Source organism: Cyanistes caeruleus, chromosome 8, assembly GCF_971803275.1.
Source record: "Cyanistes caeruleus chromosome 8, bCyaCae1.hap1.1, whole genome shotgun sequence".
NCBI classification, from domain to species: domain Eukaryota; kingdom Metazoa; phylum Chordata; class Aves; order Passeriformes; family Paridae; genus Cyanistes; species Cyanistes caeruleus.
In genome coordinates, this window is record NC_141708.1 from 35,231,521 (window position 1) to 35,255,327 (window position 23,807).

Below are 23,807 nucleotides of genomic sequence, written 5' to 3' on the forward strand. Positions count from 1 at the left end.
GAAGGACCGTAAAGATCACTCAGTTCCAAGTGGCAAAAGCCAGCAGCTTCCCACTACTCTGGGAGGGGGCAGAAGAAATGGGTGGTGACCCAATCACTACTTCACTAATTCGGCATCTACTGCCAAATTTCATCACAAAAGCCACATTTCTTTCCCATCCTGCATCTCCAGCCTTGAAGGAGCGGGCAGGGCCAGGGCAAGGGCTGGGAGGCAGTCTGTGCTTCCCTCCTCGGCTGCTGGTAGGTCAGTCCCAGTTTTGGAGACAGCAGATGGGAAGCCAAGATGGTCTAACAAGACATTTGAAAGTCAGACACGAGCGCCAAGAATGTGAAAACCTGTCAGTCAGAGAGCCCCCGGCTTCAGCAGCCCCGCATCTCTCCTGCTGGTGTGATTTTCCTGCTGGAAAAGGGCGTTTGGAGCAACCTCCCTCTCTGCAAGGGCATCCACGGCAGATGGCCCGGCATCCCTTTGGCTCTCATCTTCCTGGAGATGGTGGGCACGGATCAGGTGGATCCAGGTGGTCACAGTCAAGGTCTGCACTCCTGCAGTGGCTGCTTTAGTTTAGGGAAGCAAAAGCAGGGGGATTACAGAACCCAGGGGGATTTTCCACCGTCCCTCCCCTCAACATCAAAATTCACTAGCGAAGTCAAACCACCAGAGTAATTTACCTCCACCAGCCAGCATTCAGTGTGGGGTGAGACAAGAAACCCGTTTTCCAATTCCTGCTTGAGGGCTCTGCCATAAACCGGGCAGATTCTGTTTTTTTCTTAATTCCCTTTTTTAAAATTATTTTTTTATTTTTTATTTTTTGCAGTTGCCACTAACTTTCGCTTTCTGGCACCCCATGGCAGCCCACTGGGTGATGCTCCGGGTGGCAAATGACTTCCATTAAGGCAGAGCGTTCACACAATGCATTACAAATGAAACCCTAATGACAGGACACCGTCAGTACCGCTCCCACTTGATATTAATTGGGTGCCACTTTCTTTTAATGGTACATTAATTAATGCGGGATATCAACGGAAGTCCACGACACCCCCATTAATACAAATGAATTCATTATCATCGGTGTTACTATGAGAAATGACAAATAAATCTGTAACAGTGGGGCACTTCAAATAATAGCCACGAATCATTAAGTATTGTCTTCATTTATACCACGTACTGCAAATATATACATTAAATCCATGGGTGCTTATCTAGCCACATAGCCCTCTCTAATGCCTCCTCCCTGGCTCTCAAGCTGTCCTGAGCCACCCTGGAGGGCGGCCAAGGTGGCCAAGAAGAACTGGGGCTCACCACTTCACTGCCTTCTTGCTTTCTCCTCTTATCCCAGCACTTCTCACTATCCCCTTCTCTTGAGTCTTTGAAAGATCTGATCAAAACCCCTGATCTAGCACGTGTAATCCTGAAAAGAGGATCACCTTTTCTTCCTCCATCTCTTGCACTCCCATTTTAGCCAGGCAGAAAGAAACCTGCCTGCTTTTCTACCTTATTTATTTATTTTACTGCTTATTTATCTGCTGTTCTGGTAAAGAAAGTAAAAGCACCTTTCCCAGAGCAGAGCAGCCCACCTCTGACCACGGGAGGAGCGGGTAACACTGCCCTCATAAAACTAAGGGAAAAACCCTACAGCTCCCTTTGGAATCTGGGATTTGTTAGTCCCAAAGATCCCTCAAGAGGAAACTCCTGGAAAAGCCTGAGAGCAGGTCCCACCCTCAGTACAAAATCCATGCTGCTGTGCTGATTCAAAAAATACTTCCCTGTCTTCCCGTGGATGGCTTCATTAGAGGAGGAAGGATCGATACGGGTTCAGCTGGGGTCTCCTGGTCGGGCTGAGACAGCAAACCTCGTCATGCAGCGTTCCTGTCGGAGCCACCGCACAGGCACCGCTCTCCCACCAGAGGAAACACCCCAAATTCCCTGTCTCCCACTGCCCCTGGGCTGAGAGCAGCTGCCAGCCTGGGACAGCAGAATGTGCAGGGAACAGCCTTTTAAAATACAATATATGCGGGCTGACTAGGCCTTGAACTGCAGGAAAACCCAGGCAAGAGCTAGGCCGTGAAATTTAGGCACATAATGTAAAGGCCAGCAATCCAGAGGAGGGTTTTTTCCCAAATGGGGAAAAAAAATCCAAAGAGCACGATGCTCATCTTTAAACTGAAAGAGGAGAGATTTAGATTAGATGTGAGAAAGAGATTTTTTACTCAGAGGGAGGGCAGGCCCCGGCACAGGGTGCCCAGAGAAGCTGTGGCTGCCCCTGGATCCCTGGAAGTGTCCAAGGCCAGGTTGGACAGGGCTTGGAGCAGCCTGGGATGGTGGAAGGTGTCCCTGCTCATGGCAGGGGGTTGGAATGAGATGAGCTTTAAGGTCCCTTCCAACCCAAACCATTTGAAGATTCCTGATGTTTCCGGGTGTCTTGCATTGCGCTTGGGGACGAGACATTTAGGAAAGAAGAGGGAAAAGGTTATTTTTAGCGTGACAGTGTGCCTGAGCCATGTCCAACCTGATTTATTTTGTGGGTCTACTGGATAAGCTGTGCTTCTGATAAGTGTCATTAGAAATCGGGGGCTTGTGCTGTGATTTAACCCAAGAGGGGACCAGCCTGCGCTGATCCCGGCCCTGCCCACTGCCTCAGCACCTTGAGAGGTCTCCTGACCTCCTGCTCAGGCTGTTTCTCAGGGATTTAGAGGCACAGGGAAGAATTTTTTTCCCTCATATCTAATCCAAACCTACTCTCTGTCAGTGTGGAGCCACTCCTCAACATTAAGAGCCCAGAGAACTTGATAACCCCCTCTGAAAACCTGAGCTCTTCTTCAAGCTCCTGCCTGACCATGATTTGGGGAAGGATGGCAGCAAAAACTTCCAAAACCCCTTTTTTTCTGCAATTGCATTCGTCTGCCTGAAGTCTCATAACCTCTGTGTTGAGGCAAACAACTTTTCCCTCCAATTTCCCCTCGTGTTGCCCAAGGAACCAGCCTTTACAACCCAGCCCCAAGAAATGGCCAAGCCCACATCACAAAGAGGGGTCAAAGCAATCTGCTGGTGACACTGGTTGTGTCAAGCAGATTTTAAAAATACCTGAAGTGGTTTTTGAAAAGATCTGGTGTTTTATTATAGAAGGGCTGGGATGGTGTGTTGGGGTTTGTTTTGAAGGGGCCCCAGTCTCAGAGAGCCCCTGGGAACGTAACAAGAACCAATGGGGTCCTAAAAGCTCACCACAATGTCTCCTGCAGGGATAGCACAGCAGGAAAAGGCTTAGAAAGCACATTCCAGCATGGGACATCTGTATTAAAGGGCAGGAGCCAGGTGGGAAAGCAGAGGGAGAGACAAAACAAAGGAGAAAGAAAAACCCTGCACTTTTGTCCTGTCTAGAAACAGAGGGACGACTCCCTCCTCTGCTCTCTCAGTTCACCACATCTTCTTGCAAGCAGCAGAGGAGATCCCAGCTCTGCCAGCATCCTTGCCAGGTCCAATTTAACATGGCATTACCTGAGTGGGGGGAAAAACCCCAAACCCAGACAGACCCAAGCCCACATAACCCTGGCAAAACCTTCCTTGCTGAAACCATTCCCTTTGAGGCACTGTCTTCAGTCCCAGCCCCTTCCTGAGTGCTGACATCCCCCCATCAGGCTCAGACCAAGCCTTATCACCTCTGGCTGAGGAGCAGGAGGGAGTCAGGATCATTTGCCAGGGCAAGGAAAAACTAACCCTTGCATCCCAGCCCTCCTGCCACGGCTCCCGCTCCCCTTCCCGTGCTGATTGGAGCAGCTCATCCTTCTGCTGATTGCAGCTGATGGTCCTGCCTGGATTTTGCCCTTCCAGACCAGACCCTCAATTATCAAGGGTCTGGTTTTTATAAAAGGTTTGGTTTTTTAACTGTTTTTGTGTTGTTTTTTTGGGTTTCTTTCCCCCCTCTCAGTTCAGCTAACGAGTTTATTTTTTGCTTGGGCTCTTTCCTGCCCTGTCTGGATGTGCTGATGGATTTTGGGGCTTGCCAGAACCCAGCAAAACCAGGCTTGCTGGGTAGTATTAACTTCTAACCCCCGTGTAAAAATAGCTGCAATAAAGCAGAGTGAATAATATCGGCTTCACCTAATGTAACTTTGATTAAAAAGTGCTGCCCTGTTCATCACTCCCGGCTGGTAACTCCAGAGAGGTGTCCTTCCCGAGGGATGCAAAGCCAGCAAGGTCTGGGGAGAGAACACAGGTACATTCCAGGGCTGCTGCTGAGCCTCACAGGGAAGGTGGAGGAACAAAACTCAGAGGAAAAGCCAACAAAACAGGGGGGAAAAAAGGCAGATTCATGCCCATCTGGGTTGCAAGGCAGCCCACAGACCCATCCAACTTCAGTCCAGCTGCAGGACCAAACCACTGAGGTCCATGGCACAAAAGCCTCACCCCTTCCCTTCCCTCACATGCAAAAACTCCCACGTATTTAATTATTCTCCTCTTCACTCCTGGTGCCGGCAGACTGTGTCAGGAGCTGTTTTGTTACAGCGTGCGGGAGGAGGCAGAAAAGGTTTTAATTTCACGCCATGCACCAGGCGCTGCAATTTTGGACACTGTTTGTTATCTGACTTCTGGCCCTATCTCTGGTCCCGGCGCTCCTCAGGCAGCCGTGGCCAGTTGGCTTTTTAATTTATTCTCTGCTAGAATGGGGATTCTGTTCAAGTGAGAGCCCTCACTGCCCAGGCATGCTGGTTTAATAACAAAATGCCTTCGAGTTTGGAGGTGCGACTTTGTGCCAGGTTCTGAGCCGCTCCTGGGGGGCTGCAGCTCCTGTGCCACAGCAGACAGGGCTGGAGGAAACCCCACTGCTGCAGATCATCTTGTCCTTCGACTTCTGTTTGCCCAGAAAGAAAAAAAAAATAAAAGAAAAATCGCCTAAATTTGGATTAAAACAAATTCCCAAATCTGCCCCTCCTCAGATGGGTGAACCATAGCCCCAGATCAAAGGATGACCTTCTGGAGAGTGAGAGGAGTCCTAGGATGGTTTGAGTTGGAAAGGACCTTAAAGCTCATCTCATTCCAAGCCCCTGCCATGGGCAGGGACACTTCCACTATCCCAGGTCGTTCCAAGCCCTGCCCGACCTGGCCTTGGACACTTCCAGGAATCGAGGGGCAGCCACAGCTGCTCTGGGCACCCTGTGCCAGGGCCTGCCCACCCTCCCAGGGAAGGATTTATTCCCAGCATCCCATCCCATCTACTCCTGTGCTATGGCAGCATGAAACCATTCCCCCTTGCCCCTGCCAAAAGCCCTTCTAGGTACTGGAAGGAGCCCATTCCCCAGCAGGGGATTGAGGATGACCTGGAAAACATCTGCCCTCGCCTCTCCAGGCTGATCCTTTTCCCAGAAGCCAGGTGAAGAATTTCTTATGTTTTTGGCATAATAAAAAGCCATGAAGTCACATTTGCAGGCTGGGAAGCCACGGCATCCCTCTTGTGTCAGAGATGTCCAGAATCCACCCCCAAACACCAGCTGAGCACCTTTGAGACAATTGCACCGCAGGGAAACTCTCCCCAAAGTTTTTGTTGTGTGAGCCTTCCTCCCAAACCCTGACCTCTTCTTTCTTCCAGGGTGGTTTGTCAATACAGAGTTCAGAGCTCTGGGAAAGGACTGGGGATGAAAGGAATGGGGAGCAGGTAATTGCCGCGTGAAAATGACAGCGCAGCAATTTCCACGGGCTACCACGGGCTGTGGAATACCAAGAGGCAGCCAGCAGAGGAGAATCAATACCTCCCAAGAGGGGGGATTATTAGGGAGAGAAAAGGGGCTTGAGAGATCCATAAGTGCCTGATGAGTGACTATTTCCAAACGACTGCTGGCTGAATGAGAATTGCCTTCGGGAGGATGCCGGGACCATTCCCAGGGTGCGCCTTCAGCCTGGGGATACTCCAGCAGGAGTGGCGAAGTCTGGCAGCAAAACACGGCTGTGCCATCATCCCCCACCTTCCTGAAGCCCTCCTCATGCAAAAGGGAGCTCTCTTCTTCCCAGGTAACATCCCAACAGGGATTTTAGGGAACGCCGGCTCTGGCATTTTGGCCTCTGCACCGGCGTTTCCTTCAGAAAGGCAGCAAAAAGGAGCTGTGGGAAAAAAACGTGGGGTTGCAATTCTTCTTGCCCAAAGCACCTCTGCAGTCATTAACAAACCACATCTGTCAGTTCCCTGCAGCAGTGTTCCACCAGCACTTTTAAAATCCCAACTTCTACGCTATGCTCAGCTCCTCCACGCTGCGGCCACACGCGGGATCTGTCCCACAGAACCATTAGCATCCCCCCAAAACCATGAGTGTGTCTGTTCCACTCCTCTCCATAAAGCCACAGGAAGCCACCAGGATGTCCTCCAGCACTCCCAAGCGACAGTGACTTCAGTTCTCAGCCCCAGGAGAGCTGGTTACCCACAGCAGCCTTCCTGCTCCCCAGGGACAGCCGAGCATCCGAGCAGCCAAGACAACAACACAGGACAACAACATCACTTTGCTTCTCCCTGCTACATCAAGCATGCACCTGCCAAACCATCCTTAGGCTCAGCCTCTCGGAAAACACAAATTCAGGCACCTCCAGATGAAGATTTGCCCTCTGGACACGAACAGGGAGCTCATTTTGAACAAGGATGCCTCTGGGCTTTCCGGCTTTCCGCAGGTTTCACGCGCCCAGCAGCTCTCTCTGCCAAGAGCAGGCTGCTGAAAACGCAGCTTGGGAGCTGCTTTCGGTGGCTTGGGGGAAATTCATGTTCAACTTAGTGCTAAGCATGTTTAAATACAAAAGTTCCTCCTGGATGAGAGCAGCCAGGAGGCCAGGGAGTCTCATTTTCCCAGGGGAGAAACAATTGCTCACAGCATATCTGGGTGGGAAAAAAGAGTCAAAAACAGAAGAGCTCTCTCCTCTCTGACCCCCATGCAGCTCCTGCCTGTACAGTTATTTAGTTAGCTTAGCTTTTTTTGTTTGTTTTTTCAAAGGTGAAAACATAAATAGGATTTTCTTTCAGGAGGAGAGAGCAGCACAAGCAAGGAGGGAGAGAGAAGGAACCTTAAAGAGCAATTTTTCAAATGTCAGCAGGCAAGAGCTTGCCCAAGGACAGCTTAAATGTACATTTGTTTCTCAAAGGAAGGTAAAAAGGTGTTACAAGCCTCGGTTTGCACCCTTTAGGTCATCAGGTGGATTCTACAGCAGGAAAAGAGCAAGGCACAAGGCATGCTCTCCAAAACTTTCCTCCAGAGGAATTTCTTCTATTGATATTTTTATTTTCTATGAAGTGTAAGAAGAATGAAAAGCTTTTTTTGTTTAACTGGAGGAATTATTTGCTAGCACTTGGCTCAGTCCAGGGAAGGAAGGTGCAAAGCTATGGATGCATGGCACCAGCAGTGGCAGAGCCAGCCCTTGGAGCTGCTTTGGGATCTGGAAGGATGAGGAAGCCCAGGGATAAGGGGCAGAGGACAGGAAAAGTTGAGAAATTAGGGGAAAGCTCCTTCCTCTTTGCCCAAATGTCACTTCCTCCTCCAGCATCCCACCCCTGTCTGTGATGGGACGGTGTGTGTTGGGCTCACACACCTTTGCTGTGATTCTGACAGCACAGGACCCAACAAAAGGAGTCCTCTAATTGAAAAGCCAATTAATGAGACCTGTGAGGAAGCCAAACAGCTCCAACAAACCACCAGGTAAGAGCTGTTACCAAAATCCTATCCCTCCCCCTATGCCTGGACCAGAGGCAGTGAATAAACGTCCAGCAGCAGCAGCAAATGTGGGATATTTTGGGCACTGCCAAGCCCACCACTCACCCATGTTCCCAGAGGCCACATCCTGGCGTGGTGACTCCAGCACTGCCCTGGGCAGCCTGTTCCAGAACCTGACAACCTTTCCAGTGAAGAATTTTTTTCCTAATATCCAATCTAGACGCCCACTGGAGCAAAACACTGAAGCCAAAATAAAATTCACCTGGCTGAGGATAACCCAGAAGCGAGCGCTAAGGCTGCAGCCCAAAGTGCACAGCCAGCTATAAATAAAAGCTAAAAAAGTGCACTTTTGATGTCTGGGCGTAGTTCTTGCTCTCAACACACTCCGTGGAGCCGGTTCAAGCCTCAGCCAGGAAATTTAGACAAAAGCACCTTGTCAAAGCTGTGATAAGGAGGAGGATTTTTTTGGAGGGGGAGAAGAAAGGTGCCTGTTAATCGCCCACTGCATCCAACCCCAAGGGGAGAGAGCAGCAAGACCTGCTCCGCCAGCAAAACCCCATTAAAGCGCAACACGCAAAAAAATAACGTTTGGAGAGAGCATCTCCTTCAAAACAGCTGCACCCAGCAAACATTCTGTGGCCTAAGACTCAAATGCTGCTCTTCTTCCCATCCATCAGGCTCAGTGAAGGATTTGCTGTGTGGGTTTTGTTTTGTTTATTACTTCTAATGACTTTCTCATTATCATTTTGCTGTGAAACATAAACGATGGTTATGGGAGAAATCATATTATTTGGATGGCTTTATTAAATTAGAGAGCAAATCTGTGTATATTTCTGGCTCAGGATAAATGTTTGAACTTTGAGAGGCCAAAATTCATTTTCAGACAAAGCCATTTTCGGGAGCTTTGGAATCAGTGGTTAAATTTGCCCTCAGCTGCAAGGGAGATGTATGGGGGTATTGCTCAATTTAATCCCTCCTAGAGATTTAACCAAACCGCCAACCCAAAACCCCGCTTCTAGTCCTGCTTATGAGAAACTCGAGACTTGTGTGAGAACATAATGGAAAAATAAAGGGAAAATAGCACTGGATAGGAACACAATAAAATAATAAAATCATCCAGTCTCCGTGTGCCCATTCCCCTGGTTCTCACAGGGGGGACCTCAACCAGCTCACGCATTTTCCATGAATAAAATCACTGTCTCCACAACAAGGAAAAGTGCTCATTCCTACAGGTACTGCTACAGCTGAGAACACCAGCACAGCTCCACCAGGAATAGCAACATCAGCCAGCAGACCTCCTGTGCAGGTGGAAAACCCTGCCAGCACGGGCTGCCTGCAAAGGTTAGGGATGTGCCACTTAAAATACACAAGAAGAAGTCTGGCACCTTCTCTGCATCAGGTTCCTGCAGGACCCAGCCTTTGGTGACAGTGTGTGACACAGACACATGGGATGAGAAAGCTGTTGCTAAACTGGCAGAAGTTTCAGTTTCCTCCTCTTTTCCATCGCTCCATCCCTTCCTCCCTCCTGGTTCAAGGAAGCCAAATGCATTTTCCATGCAACAAATCAAAGCCCACCCCAGCCCCCAGCCTTTTAGAACCGATACCTGACACTGGAATAAACCTGTTAAAAAGAATAAATTCCCCCAAGCACACCCAAAGGGAAAAAGCAATAGAAAAATCAACCTTGATAAAAGAAGTATTAAACGAAAGCACTTTCAGTGTGCCAACTCAAAATGTATGGCCCACAACAAGCTTGGTGAGAGAAATCCCTGCTGGGAAAACACAGCAAGGAATAGTGGAGGGGAAATATTTGGTGTCTTCCACTCACCCTTAGGGCAGAGAATATGATCTGGCCTACAAGGAATGGGCTCTGAGGCAGTGGGGCAGGTCTGTGGTCTACAGGACCCCAGAGGGTCTCAAGCAGCCCGACCTTTTTGTGGGAGCACAGCACTGAAAGGGACACACAGCAGGAATGTGCCGAGCTGGAAACAAGCAAGGTCTACTCTGATAGTAATTCAGCAGTCAGGATCAGAGGAACCTGGGGAAAAAAACAGGGAGAGGGGCAGTTTTTGAAGCAGGGACAGCTCCATGGCGTTGGGCATGAGCAGCTGCACTCGGCCTCTGGAGGATGGAAACCAGGAGTGGGTGCTGCCTCTCCAGTGCCCGGAGCAAAGCACACCAGACCATCCTTCCTACACCTCCACAAGCTGCAGCTGAGCAGAAATGCAGCCCTGGCATGCTAAACCCTCCCTGCCCTGGTGGCACGTGGTGGGTGGGCGGCAGGAGCAGCTCCCCCAACTCCAGAGCCGAGAGATGCCCACCCCTGCCCAAGGAAAAAGGAGAGGGAAAAGCAGATGTCTGAGTAAACTGAAACAAATGAACTTTAGATGTGAGAAGAATGAGTTAATTAAAACCTCCTTGTCTCAGAGTGTCTGGGAGCTCCAGGCAACCACCATGTGTCAGCACTACCACTTCCTCTCCAAGGACTCCCACTGGATTGCTAAAATCCCCCCAAACACTCGGGAGCATGCTTCTCCTCCACTGCCGTGAGGGAGGTCCTTTGGTCCTCTCGAGCAGATTTATTTTCACAAGAGCCATGCAGCTCCTTCTGTTTGCTCCTCTCCTTCCTGCTCCTCCTCCTCCTCCTCAGCTCCTGCCAGGGTGCCTGGCAGCCCTTTGGGTTTCTGACACCAACCAGCCCCACTAAGGCCATGACACCACCTGTGCCCACAAATGGCAGGAAAATCCTTGTGAATCCTCCCCACAACGCTGGTGCAGAAGGGCCTGAACCAGAGGACAGCTCTCTGCATCAAGGCTGACACCCAGCAGCTCATCTCCTGGCATCCCCCATCCTCCTGGATGCACAGGGGAGAGCTCACATTCCTGAGCTTATAGGAACAACAACCCTTTTTTGTTCTGTAAGTGTCTGGCCATATCTTATTTCTAGACCCACCGCCAGGCAGATGTTTCAGATGCTCAGGTGGAAGCCATGGATCCATCTGGGAGCACACAAAACGAGGGATGGCGCCTGAAAGGAGCCTGCACTGAATAAAAAGGCTGAGTTAGGAGACAGCAAGGAGCAACGCCGTGTTTCACACTCCACCTGCACCTCGGAACGGGGCTGCAACACCAAGCACGGTGATGAAGAGCTGATGTGACACTCTTCTAGCAAACTCCTGTGTCCAGGAATGGCGTGCTGCTCCTTACAACAAAAGGACAGAAATCCTATAAACGTATCTATCCTTTGTAGAACATCTCCTGACACCAGATCGATGGGAATAACCCTTTGCCCATAAGGAGCTGGTGAAGCACCTGGTTCAAGTTCCATGTCCTGTTCCCCTGGTGTTGCCACCCCCTTCATTCCTGGCCACGCCATTTTCCAAAAGCAGAAGCACCCCAGAGGATCCAGCACTCCACCAAACAGATGGGGAGAGCAAAATAGAGAAGAGCAACTTTTGCCAACCATCTTTTTCCAAATTCATAGAAATGGAGATAGAGAAGAGCTTGGGAGGCAAAGCCTTCAAAAGTTAAATGTATCATGAAAAAAGGAAACTTCTGTCGCTGCCTAAAAAGGTTTTTGACAGGTCTTCATTTGTAACCCACAAACAAATGCAGTTTCTCATGCTCCATGGACTCTAATATCACTTCAGAGCAGAACCTGAACCAAACTCTCCATTGAAAAGCTGGAGAAGCAACCACATTAAAGCAGCTCTCTTCACTGCCTTTGGGCACACCAGAAATCTTTCATTTCGGGAGCTGCACCTGAAGTGCCTGGGAGCACAAGGTGAGCAGGCAGAAACTGCTGCTCAGAATCATTTCAATGGCTTTGGGTGGGCCAGTTGCAGTGAAGTCAAGCCTAACAAACAAGGCACTGTTACACAAAGCAGAAGGAAAAAGCGCTCTGCCCTATTTAAGCAAGTTTCAAGAATCCCTTTCATGTCTGAGTCGATGAGAGAAGCTGGTCCTAACCCAGCAATTCAGGCCCATGTGGCCATTGTGTGCTACCTGGGAAAAGGGGACAGAAAGTGAAGGGAGAGTCATCCACCCACAGCAGGGTTAGGGAGAGAGAAGAGAGTAAGAACACAGACCACCTCAAAAGGCAGAGGCAGCAGAACAGCCTGCCCAGAGAAGCTGTGGCTGCCCCTGGATCCCTGGAAGTGCCCAAGGACAGGTTGGATGGGGCTTGGAACAATCTGGGATAGTGGGAGGTGTCCCTACCCATGGTAGGAGGGTAGGACAAGATGAGTTTTAAGGTCCCTTCCAACCCAAACTCTGAACATAACCACTGCCACAGCCTCTGCTCTCAATCTGAAACCTCAAAACCAGCTACAAGAGCACTGAGGACGGAGCAGCAGTCCCTGTCTGCCTGCTCCACCTCCCGACATTCCTTCTTGCTCATCCACTTCAAAGTTCAGCCAGCACAACCTACTTGTGCAGAGTCCCTTGTATGACATTTACAAACACAGCTGAGCCTGGAATCCCATATTTCATCTGGACGACGGGAGCAGAGCGTTTTTACCTCTTAATTTTGTGTTAATTTTGCCTCCTTGCTTTCTTCCTGCAGAGTTCCCAAGATTTCGTGTCAGCCACTAACTCATCCCTCATCCTGAGGGCTACAGAGCCCAGGTTTGTCACCAGCCAGAGGAATCCTCTAGAAAGAAAACCTGCAGGAGGGAGATAAGCAGCATCTCCTCCACTCATCAGAATTCAGGGAAAAGACCAAAACAAATATTAATGAGAGGCACTTAGCTGTGCCTGTTGAGCAATCAATAACAGAGGACAGGGTACACAGCTGGGCTGGGCATCTCACACCATTGCTGTGCTGGGCTCCGGACTGGGGGGGTTCTTCTCTAATCCCCTCCTTGGGGCTGCTCTCCAAGCCCCCCTGTCCCCTTCCACAAACTCCCAGGACCAGAGAGACAAGGGACAGTGACTAAAACCTCACTTTTGTGTTTAGTGGATACATCCACTCCGACTAGCCACACTCCCCTTTTCGTTAAGATTTTTATCAGTCTGCTCCTTCTGATTACTCCAAATTCTCAGCCATGCCAGCAAGTGCTCTGGAGCATCTCCGTGTGAGGGGGGTGGCATTTTCTCAATGGGCACAGCAGGGAGAAAGCCCGGGGCTGCTTGGGGAAGGGGACAGCCAAAGGCTGTGGCCGCAGAAGGACACGGAGCGATGGCACCTGAGCTGCAGGGACTGATTGGAGAGCAGACTGGTGCCTGCAAGGAGATTTGCAGCTCGGGAGCCTCTTTACCTTTCTGTAAAAAGAGGAAAACCTTCCTCTGCGTCTCTCCCTAGCGTGGCTTCTCCTCCGGAGCTCTGCAGGTTTAGTTGGGTGTTTAGCACCCACCTCCTGCCCAGGGAGGGGACCCAGCCCAGGGGATGCAGCCCCATCTCCCTCCCTTCCAGCAGGATTCCAGGCTGGCATCCGAGGGCTCGGGCTTCGGGAGGAGAATGGCTTTCAGCTCAATTACCCTTCACATTCCGATTCCATCACGCTCCGGTGAGGCTTTTTAAGCAGATTCCCACCCCCCCACCCCAAAATAAAGCCTGGCTGCCGCAGCCCTCAAGCTCGAACGTGCAGAAGGGAGGTGAGGCTCTGCTCTCCTGTCCCTGCTTCCTGCCTTTCCCAAAGATCTCCTGGAGGTTGCCTTCTCCTCTCCTCACCATTCATGGAGCTCTTCCTCCAGCCTCTGCTTGCCTCTCCCGAGCCCAAAACACCAGACCCGTGGGGATTGGGCTCCTTGGATCCAGCTGCACACATCTGGGCCACCAAACACCCCTCCACCCCACAGACAGCACAGCGCAGACACCACGCTCCGTTTCAGAGGTGCCACCGTAGGAAAAGCAGGTGGTGAAGCTCTCTCTGTGTCTCACAGCCAGGTGAGAAATGGGTTTGCTGCCTGCCAGAGGAGAGCTGACCCCTTCCTGGCACTGTCCGGGCACATCGGGGGTGACACGGTGGCACGTGGAGGTGGTGACAGGGGACAGGTGACGGAGCACACGCTCTGGAGGTGCGAGCTTGCTGAAAAAGCTGCCCTTCACACAGGGTCTTTGAGTCTCAGGCCCTCAGAAAGGAGGTGGCCAAGGGAGAGCCTTGCAGTGAAGCCCTGTGACACGGTGGGACACCAGGCTGCTGGTGATCCCTGCCACTGGAGGAGGATCCAGGCTTACAGCCTTCTCCTCAGCCCCCAGCAGGACCTAAGGTGTGCTCAGAGGCAATGCCATCACTGTGTCCCACGGGGCAGGGATGTCCCCACCTGCACAACTCCTGGCCTTTCCCCCCAGCACCCATTTCCCTGCTGGCTGTGCAAGGACTGGGTGACTTGCAGTGCCACCACCCTCGTGGGGGTCACGCCAGCAGGCACAGCCTCCCTGCAAAATTTCTTTCCCCCACAGGCATGAGCTACAAACAGGAAAAACAAACCATCCACCTGTCCTGCTGTTTCCCTCTCAGCCCCCTCAAAGGCAGGGCACGGGCAGCACATCCTGGAGCATCTCCTGGGGGCTGAGGAATCTGCAAGCACACATCTGGCCACGCATTTCCAGCCTGTTTAATAAAGTGTTTTTCCAAGCACTGGCACAGCAGCTCCTGACCCAGGGAGATTCGGGGTCATCTGAACCACCTAGGCAGTAAAAATTGTTCCCCTTTCAGGGTTTTCATCCAACTCTGGTTGTGGGATGGAGAGCAGGTAGATCCCTCTTTTTCCACGGTTCGTAAAACCATGCTCTCAACTTACCTCTAAATAAAGATTTACTAATTAGGGAAAGATCATCTTCCACAGCTCGGAGCTGTGGCCAAAGGCACCTCCCTGGCACCCCTTGACCACACAGAATGAGCTCAGTCTCCTGGAAAAAGAGGGGTGAGCCGCCATCACCCTACACAAAGTGACAGCCGTGACCACCTCTCCTTTTTCACCCACACTGGGTTGGCATCCTGTCTCAGAAAAACAAATAAATATGTTTCACAAACCTCCCATAAAGCAAATCTCCAAAGTTAAAAGCTCCCCATTTTTTTCCTCCTTGAACCAAAATTGCCTTGAACCCTCTATTCGCTTTCCCTGCTCTCTCCATTATTTGCACTAACAAAATAAATCACCCACATTTTAAGTTCCCACAGCAATTAATGGTTGAAATTAAGTAATGGCCCCTAATTTTGATTGAAAGTTCTACTTAGATCGAATTCCCTCCATTTGTAATGAAAATAGTTTGAAACAGATACAAACAGTTCAGCTCACGCATAAATATTTAAAAAAATCTTATAGAGAGGCTGATTTAGTCTATTATTCTACCACAAAGTTTGACCAGCAGTAGAAAGCTTATTATACATGACTGTCACTGACACATTACAAACTAATAAAACACAAAATGCAATTCTCAAGAAGAAATTGGAATGAATCTATTGCAAGAGCGATTTTTATGGTTCTTTTGAAATGCTATTTCTCCCCAGCTTTGCTGTCAAAATGGCAACATTTTCCCTAAATATTTCCATCTTAATTAAAAATGGTGTTTTTATGGAAAAAAGCGCCTCTCGTGCCAGCTGCAGCTTCACATTCCCATGCTGCACGGAACGAGGATGCTAATGTGTGCCCACCTCACGGATCTGCTGCTGCTCTTGGTTACTGCAGGTGGAAAAGGCCCTGGACCCGAAAATTCCAGCATCCCTCACGGCACGACCTTAATCATCCCTTCATTTAGGTGCTGTGACTGAAAAACCAACAAACTGCGTGATTGTGCGAGTAAAAAAAAACCTTAAATGTATTTTCAGTGATGGCTTTTTTGGCTTCTTGTTGCCACTCACCACCTGAAAGAGATAAAAACCATTCCCACACCCAGGCATGGTCCTGCTGATGCAGGTGAGGTGTGGAGAGGGAGGTAAACAAAACAGGGATGTGAGGGGAGAGGATGCAGCTTTTGCTGGCTGGCATGGGTTAATAAGGTACATCCCAGGTTTCTGGGAGAAGGTGGTAACCAGAGGAAAGGGAGATAAAATAAAACAAAAATGGAGATAAACCAGCAGGTCACATTCACTCCCTCCTCACCCCTTTGTTCCTGGCACCACAGAGATGCCGGGGACAGGGAAGAGACCTTGAAGCCATCTGCTGCCCAGATGTGTAAGTGTAATTACACCGAAAGGGCTGGGCTGGAATGTCCCCTGGAAAGGAGACCTTCCATCCAGCCCAGGCCTGAGCTGCTGCTGCAGCAGGAAGTGCTGTGGGACCACAGGCCATTGTTTCTGCTCCAGAGGAACGTGCCTGGTCTGAGCAGCCCACTGCCAGCAGGATCCCTTGGCACCAGCCATTCTAAGCTCAGACACTGGCCTGACCTCAAGGATGACACTGGGACAGACCCACCAGAGCTCTGAAATCAGCAGGTAGGTGCCCTCAGCACCCACATGAAGGAGCTCAGGGAATGGGGATGTTTTTCCTTTTTCCCATTCCTTCCATGATGAAGGATTACTGGTTTGTCCAAGTTACTTTGCCCTTCTTTTTTGCCTGTGTTCTCCTCGCTCAGAGAATGTTGCTGAACACTTTCCATTCCTCTCCCTCAAGATAATTTCCTAATTTCTCATCACGACAGCTCCTCCATGGAGGCACCAAATTACTTGCTGTCCCAAACAGGTTCCTCTTTCTGGTCAAAACCTGCTGTTTTGCCTGTTCCCCTCATCCTGCCCAGCACTGCACTGGCCAGAACAGCACAACTATTTCTAATTTTCAGGCTGCCCCCCCACCCTGTTTTGCTGCAGTACCCTTCCAGAAAGAGCCCAAGTTTTGCCTGGCGGAAATGACTGTTATCTCCAGGACACTTTACACATTACTTCCACGCCATTTGGAGTTTTCCGCCCCAGTAGTTTCTGTTGCATCTCTCATTTCACTCCTCGGTCACGTGTATTAAAGGACCAGGGTCTCCTGTTCCCTGGTGAATCCAGACAAGGGACAGGGGACACTTTTCTTTCTCCCTAGGACGTCACTCAAGACCCTCTGGCGTCACAGCAAACATGCCAGCACTAACAACAAAAACTTGCAGGCAGAGTGACCTTCAGAGTGAAGGATGTTCCAGGTCTGAGCATCTATTTGCTCACAGCTTCAAAGGAAAAAGTTATTTAAAGTGAGGGCGCGGAGGCCCTGGCACAGGTTGCCCAGGAAAGCTGTGGCTGACCCAACCCTGGAAGTGTTCAAGGGTTTGGAGCAGCCTGGGATAGTGAAAATTGTCCTTGCCCATGGCAGAGGGATGGACTAAATGACCTTTAAATACCCCTTCCAACCCAAACCATTCTAGGGTTCTGACATCTACGATGCCAGCTGTGCAAACCCCTCCAGCCCCAACCCCACGCTTTACTCAATACACTGCAGCCTCTCTCGTTTAAATTCTTTTCCTCCAGTCCTGGTGGAAAAAAGCAGGGAGAATATGACAGCTGGTGCCTGCTGTGCTTCCAAGCTCTTGCCTGAAGACACTGCCAGCATCCCAAAGCCAGAAGGAAAGCCCGAGGCAGGGCCTGCACTTCCCAGCCCATTTATGGTTTTTTTGCAGGTGGAAAACAGCAATAAAGCAAATTAAAACTGAGGACGTCCGGGAGGTTTGGGAAACACCAGTTAAATCCCCTATTTGTCCAACAGGCACTGGAGGTGAGAGATCACCAGCACTGGGCCTGCCAGGATGGAGGGGAGATGGAAGTGCTTTAATCCAGCCAGGAAGGAGAACCAGCTTTTCTGTCCAGCAGTGCTTTATGAATGAGCAGCTTCAACAACTCGCTGAATTGCTTGCCGCCTTTCCAGGAAGTTTTAAAAACAAAACAAAACAAAACAAAAACCCCATAATAAAGAAATTTTAAAAATAAACAAATAAATAAATAAATAAAGTGTAAAAATTTAAAAACTGCATCCGATTTGCTGAGGAGAAGTTCGAGACACTTGCAAATTTTTCACGCTCAAAGGTAGCGGAAGGAAGGGACGGCTGGATTTGGGGGATAAGTTATTCACTGTAAATTATTTTTTCAGTTCTAAACTCCGCAGGGAAACGTAAGGATCAGGAGAGAAGGAAAATAATGAGTGAAGGAAAAAAAAAAAAAAAAAAAAAAAGAAACAAGGAAGGAAAGCAGCCAGGACTGATTATAGACCGTTTTTCCAATGTGGTAGGAACATCTTCCTTATCAGCTCTGTAATCATCACCTCCATTGTAATGGCTCTTTATTTAAAGCAGGGGAGGAAAAAAAAAGCTCCAGAAGGTGTCTGGGAGCATGCAAGGGACTGGCTAACGCAGCTGAGGGGGAGCTCAGCTCGTGGCAGCTGCTTCGTATGCGCAGCATCAGGCCTCGAGCCATGGCAATAGAATTATACGAGCCCCTGAAGACTCTCGGGCAGGATGGCAGGGAAACTGATGTAATTACTGACATTATTACCCTTAAAGCAAAATAATAATTTTAATTACAGCAAGGGCTTTTGGGCCTTTCTCTGCTCCTCTTTCAGTGTGTAGCACGGCCTGGTTCCAGGCTGTGCGATGGGACGGGGCAGTGGCGCTCCCCTCCTTCCTCCCCTCCTTCCTCCCCTCCTTCCTCCCCTCCTTCCTCCCCTCCTTCCTCCCCTCCTTCCTCCCCTCCTTCCCCGCCAAACACTTTTCTGCACAATTGAGAAAAAGACATCATAAAAGCCACGACTCCATCTACGCCCCCATATTAAGGATGGAGATGGTGTCCAGCAGCTTGTGAAGGCTCAGTCCCAAAGGCTGCTCCCCGAGCAGAAGGGACTGCTGCTGATGGCAAGTGCCCGCCTGCCTCCCAATTAAAATAAATTGGCAAATCAGGGCTAAGCTCAGGAGATAAGACACCTGCAAGCTGGACTGTGGTTGCCTCAACACTGCTGTGTGCAGACCAGAAACTTTCCATTTTTAAACTCCTTTCCCAGAGCCCTGCTTGCTTGAATTCGGGATGAGAGGAGCACACTCCCAAGCAGAGGGGCTGTGGTTACAAGTTTGAAAGCAGAGCTCTAATTCCTGTGCCCTTGTGAAGTTACTGGTACTTCTCTTGTGGTGCAGCAGTGATTTAATGAATGACTGAGGTGCTGAATTGGAATCTCTGTCCCAGTGCAGAGCTTTTTGCTGGAAGATCGTGGGATTGTGGAATGGTTTGGGTTGGAAGGTACATTAAGGGCCATCTAGTTCCAGCCCCCTGCCACAGACACCTTCCACTAGACCAGGTTGCTCACAGCCCCATCCAAACATTGTCCCTGAACACTTCCAGGAGTGGGGGTGTGCATCCTCAAGATGCAACACACATCACATCATCATAAATCACAGTGTGTATTATAAATATAGCAGAAGGAAGGAGGTAGGGAGAGCACAAAATGGGAGAAAACTCCAATGGAAACCTCCTGAGGGAACATTCAGCAAAGAAACCAACAATTAGAAGACCTTTCTGCCAACATGTCAGCACTACTGATGCTCCAAGGCCAAGAGAATGGATGGCTCAAACTTGATTGGCAAGCTCAGGATGTTGGAGGTTTGCAGGAAAAAACAGCTTTTCCCAAGGAGGTACCAGACTTGGAGTTAGTTTACCTCAGTTTAGGTTGGAAAAGCCCTGCCAAGGCCACCCATGTCCCCAGGTGCCACATCCTCTCCAGGGATGGTGACTGCACCGCTGGAGTTAAAGGCAAATGGAAAGTTTTGTGGAAGCCCTAGGAGGTTTTCTGCTTGGGGCTGGGACAGAAAGCCCAGCAGGCACCCGGGGGGAACAGCCCACCCTTACATCCCCATCACAGCAGGCACCACAAACAGGGGCTCAGCTCCACTCTCTTGCCTCACCTACAAGCATTGAACCATGACAATCCAAGAACTCTGAGTTCCCTACGGATCCAGCCAAACGGAAAAAAAGATTAGATAAAGCAGATTGGACTTGCCAGAAACTGAGGCATGGCCACAAACAGCCTGCCACAGGCTTGGCAACAGATCTCTCCTTGTTTAAGAGCCAAAACCCTGAGACTCCCAGAAACGTGGGACCTTGGGGTCAGGTGAAAAGAAGCTTGTGAGCAGGAGATGAAGTGCAAGGGATGCATCCAAGAGGAGAACAAACCCTGAAGGTCAGAGTAGCAAGCACACGAGCAGCTAACTAATGTACTACGGCAGCACCACGGGGCACAGCCACGGGCACGCACGTCCTCGCAAACTGGAAAGCCATAAAAGTCTATTACAGCAAATCAAACAGCAGCCAGCATGACAGCCATTAGCCTGAAATGAATACACGGGAACTTAATGAGCTCTGTCGAGGCCAGCTTGGTGAATTAAGTTGCCAATTCTAGCAGGATTCCCCTTTTCTTTGCAGACTTGAGAGCGCCCGCCCCGCCTCGCTGCCTTTTGACAAGCAGAGCACGGGGCGCCCTTGCCCAGACGGGACGGACGATTACACTGCAGCAATATCCCTCTCCCGGCCCCCCAGCAGCTATTCCAGGGATGAGATTAGCACACAGCAAGCACAGAGGGCCGGTGCCACTCCAGCAGTCCCGGTGTGGGCATTCAGAGCTGCTGTGCTGCATCCTCTCCATCCCTCCCCACGCCGCAGAGCGATCGCAATCCGCGGCCCGTGCCCAAATAAATTCCCATCCTCACACCGAGCGGGCCACGTAAAACACCAGGATGGGTATTTAGAGGCAGTATTGTTTTTAAAGGTCAGTTTACTTCATGTTCCATTTATTTATGCACACTCTTCCTTTGACTTTCCAAGTGCCACACAATAGCAGCGAGGTTTAAATAGCCTTTCGGTTGCTGCTCCATTAGCTACGACAACTGCAAATCGATACATCCATTTATCTCAAAATTAAAAAGAGAAAAACCCTCATTAGCTGCCAAATCTGCACAGAGCCAGTCTACTGAAAACCACACTCGGCTCTTCTCTTTCTCCAAGTCCAGCCCTCTTCATTCATTATCCACAGGCCCTTCGATTCGGGCTGGGTGCTCGCTCAGGTGGTTTTTGGTACCTGTGCCCTCGCTGCTTGCCCTCAAGCTGTCTGGAGCATGGGGTGACCTGCCATCCTTCACCATGGCTGGTCCTCCAGCCCCAGCTGCTCCCCACGTGTCCCCCGCCACCTCCAGCTCCGAGTAGTCATGGACAAGCAACAAGGAAAACTTGTGGTTCAGCACAAGTCTGATCTCCCCCTTGAGACCTGTGCCACCACACACAGGAAAAGTGTATTGCTGACACCTCCCACGGCCTGCACCCTTGGAGGGTCCTCTTTAGGTGGAGAGACCCCATTCCCTGCTCTCACAGTGCCTGGCAAAGCAAGGCTCTCTCTCCCTGGCAAAAGAACAGGAGTGCCTCCAGGATGAGCAACGCATTTGTGGCTCATTACCTCTGATCGGTGCCCTTGGTTAAAGATCAGGGGTAGAAACTGGAAGCTGGCACTCACTGCCTTGTAATTAGATTAGGCCAACCTCCAGGAGAGCACAGCTCTGAAGGCCAAGTGCTCGGTGGCTGCATGGGGGGAACACCGGGCTTGCTGTGCCCCACACAGCCGAGCAGTCCTGGAAATCCCTGGCAGCAGAACCACAGCTCACGTGCACAGCAGTGTGATAGGAGACAGAGGGGCTCTAAGGTGCAGCCTCTCCTTTTGGATATTTTCTTCTTTTTTTTGTCCAGATCCCCTGTCTGCAGTTCCCTTTCCTCAGCCAGCCCTAATTTTCTATGTGTGAGGGCAAAGAGTGCTAGGACACAGGGGAATGGCCTTCAACTGCAAGAGAGGAGGTTTAAATTAGATATTGGGAAGGAATTCTTCCCTAGGAGGGTGGGCAGGCCCTGGCACAGGTTGCCCAGAGAAGCTGTGGCTGCCCCTGGATCCCTGGAAGTGTCCAAGGCCAGGTTGGAGCAAGCAGTGGAAGGTGTTCCTGCCCATGGCAGGAGCTGAACTAGAGGAGCTTTCAGGTCCCTTACAATCCAAACCAGGCTGCAACTCTAAGATTCCATGATTCCAAACCAGGACCTTTGCCCTCCCTGCTCCCCAGGCTGGGCACAGGTTAATACTGGAAATGGGGAAAAACTCAAGCTTGGCAATATTGACTCTTCGGACAAAAGAAGAGGAGCAAGAAGAGATGTGGCACAGCTCCTCCAGGTGTACAAAAACTGGTGTTTAACACAGACCTGATTCCCAGGGCTGCCACACAAACCCATTTCCATCTCTCCATGTGAAGGGCAGGTAACAGCAAATCCAGAGGCCAATCTGGGGGCAGAGGAGAGGAGCCTGTTTGCTCTCCTCCCATCCCACTGCTGTTCCTTTTGCTCTGCAGACCTCTGCAGGAGGAGCACGACCGTGAGGATCAGCAGCAAGGCACGACAGCCACCTGCCAGCTCCAAAGGCGGGAGTGGGGGGCACCTGGTGTGGGTTTTGCCAAGTCATTTCCCCACCCCTCGTGCTCTGAAGAGCAGCAGAAATGCCTCTGACCCAGTGTCACTCTCATGGGGAGGTTTCAGATGACTTGGCGCTAAGATGAGACTCCAGCTCCCGGCTCATACATCAGGAGCAGCTCTAATGAAGAAACCTCATCCTGGCAGCAAGGGGACGGGGAGGGATCAGAGTCCTGCATGGCAGGGCAGCAGCAGCAGCAGCAGCAGCAGCAGGAATATTAAATACACCCTGGTAACACAATCGTTTGCACCTCTCAGTTACCAAAGCTGCTCCATTTTGCAGAGCAATGGGACCTCGCCCACACCCCGAGGAAGAAAAACTTCCCTGGCACTGTGGTGCAAAGAGAGGTTTTCCTCCACTGGAGGATGCCAAAAGCTCTGCTAAACCCCTGTTGCAAATGGAATATCCTTGCCTTCTCCTCCTGGCACCAGAAGCCATGGCCTTAAAGCCTAAATTCACATCAGACCTGTAAACTCCTGGCCAAGTCAGGCTGCAGGTGCAGAAGCAGTCCCTGATGGACGAGTCCCTGATGAAGATGTCACCTCCCATGCAGTAGCCAGCACAGAGAGCAGCAGAAGGTTGTGGAGACTCTGTCCTTGGGGATATTCAACATTTGGCTGGATACAGCCTTGAGCAGTCTGACCTAACGTGGAAATTCTCAGTGGATTAGTGGGAGCTTGGGCCTGATGATCTCCTGTGGCCTCTTCCCACCTATTTTATTCCAGGGACATTATGGGATGAATCCTGCTATGGAACTGTTAAAGGAAATCACCAGAGGCCTTTGGGCAGTACTCTGCTGTAATTCAGGCATTTGGAGAAATATTTGGTCCTGCCTCAGGTCACCTCTGCGACAAGAGCTGTGCATCCCCCCCAGCTCCAAGGAAGAGACCAAGACACAGATCCTCATTTATGCTCATTCTTAAACTTCCCACTTGTCATGGGAAAGATGTCACCAAAGCACCACATCTCCTCTTCCACCTCCTTCCCCCAACACCCAAAACACTTTGCTTCTGCCCATTTTCAGGCGATAACTTCCAGAAGTTTCATCCTCCCGCAACCCTGTGAGGGTCCAGGGCAAGAGGACAGCCCTATACATTGGTGGCCAGCTCCATGGTGGCAACCAGAGAGCACGGGTGGCCACTGAGGGAAGAGCCAGGAGCCAGGCAGAGGTGATCCCTACCTCTGGGATGCGGACGCTGTAGGGCTGGTTGTGGAACTGTGGGGCGTTGTCGTTCACGTCTCCGACCTGGATGTTGACTGTCCCTTTGATCACCTGTGGGCCCAAGGACAACAGCTTTAAGTGTGGGTTTGGAGCCTAAAGCCAGCTTGTGGCTGTGTTTTCGGGCTTTGGGCCGAGGGGTGAGCCCTCTCCCCTGGTGGAAAGGGCCCGCAGTGACCCACAGCCCCTGCTGCCCCTCCGCCCGTGCCGCAGACCGTGAAATGAGAAGTCACACTCACCCCTTGGCTGTCACTGACAGAAAATTCAACCGTGAATTCTGACTTAGTCTGAAAGGGAAAGAGAAGGAAAAAAAAGAACAACTATAATTAAAGATACTGTGGTGTTTATCTGCAGATGGCAGGCTGGGGACTTTCAGCCAATGTTATTACACGCAAAATGCTTTCGGGACCTTCTGTGAGAGGAGAGGTGCTTGGAGTGCCATTTACCTGCACTGGGCAGAAAATGCTGGGGATTCTGAATGCCAGCAGGGCTCCCATTATTCCACAGGTATGGGAGAT

At 50.6% G+C, this 23,807-nt stretch overlaps 1 protein-coding gene and 1 long non-coding RNA gene across 3 annotated transcripts in view; one reads left to right on the forward strand and one right to left on the reverse strand.

Annotated features, from left to right (window-relative positions):
* The window catches only part of CDH23 (cadherin related 23), a 180,162-nt gene that overhangs the window by 112,588 nt on the left and 43,767 nt on the right, over window positions 1-23,807 (reverse strand). For both annotated transcript variants that reach the window (XM_086901349.1, XM_086901350.1), the window contains 2 exons: window positions 23,529-23,576; window positions 23,251-23,343 (listed from right to left, as the gene is read on the reverse strand). In XM_086901349.1, coding sequence (XP_086757475.1) covers window positions 23,251-23,343; window positions 23,529-23,576 — 141 coding nt within the window. The remainder of the gene's footprint in view (window positions 1-23,250; window positions 23,344-23,528; window positions 23,577-23,807) is intronic.
* On the forward strand, window positions 13,258-17,044 carry LOC147651998 (uncharacterized). Its single transcript, XR_015290048.1, has 2 exons — window positions 13,258-13,566; window positions 14,083-17,044. It is a non-coding gene; the product is annotated as an uncharacterized LOC147651998 (long non-coding RNA).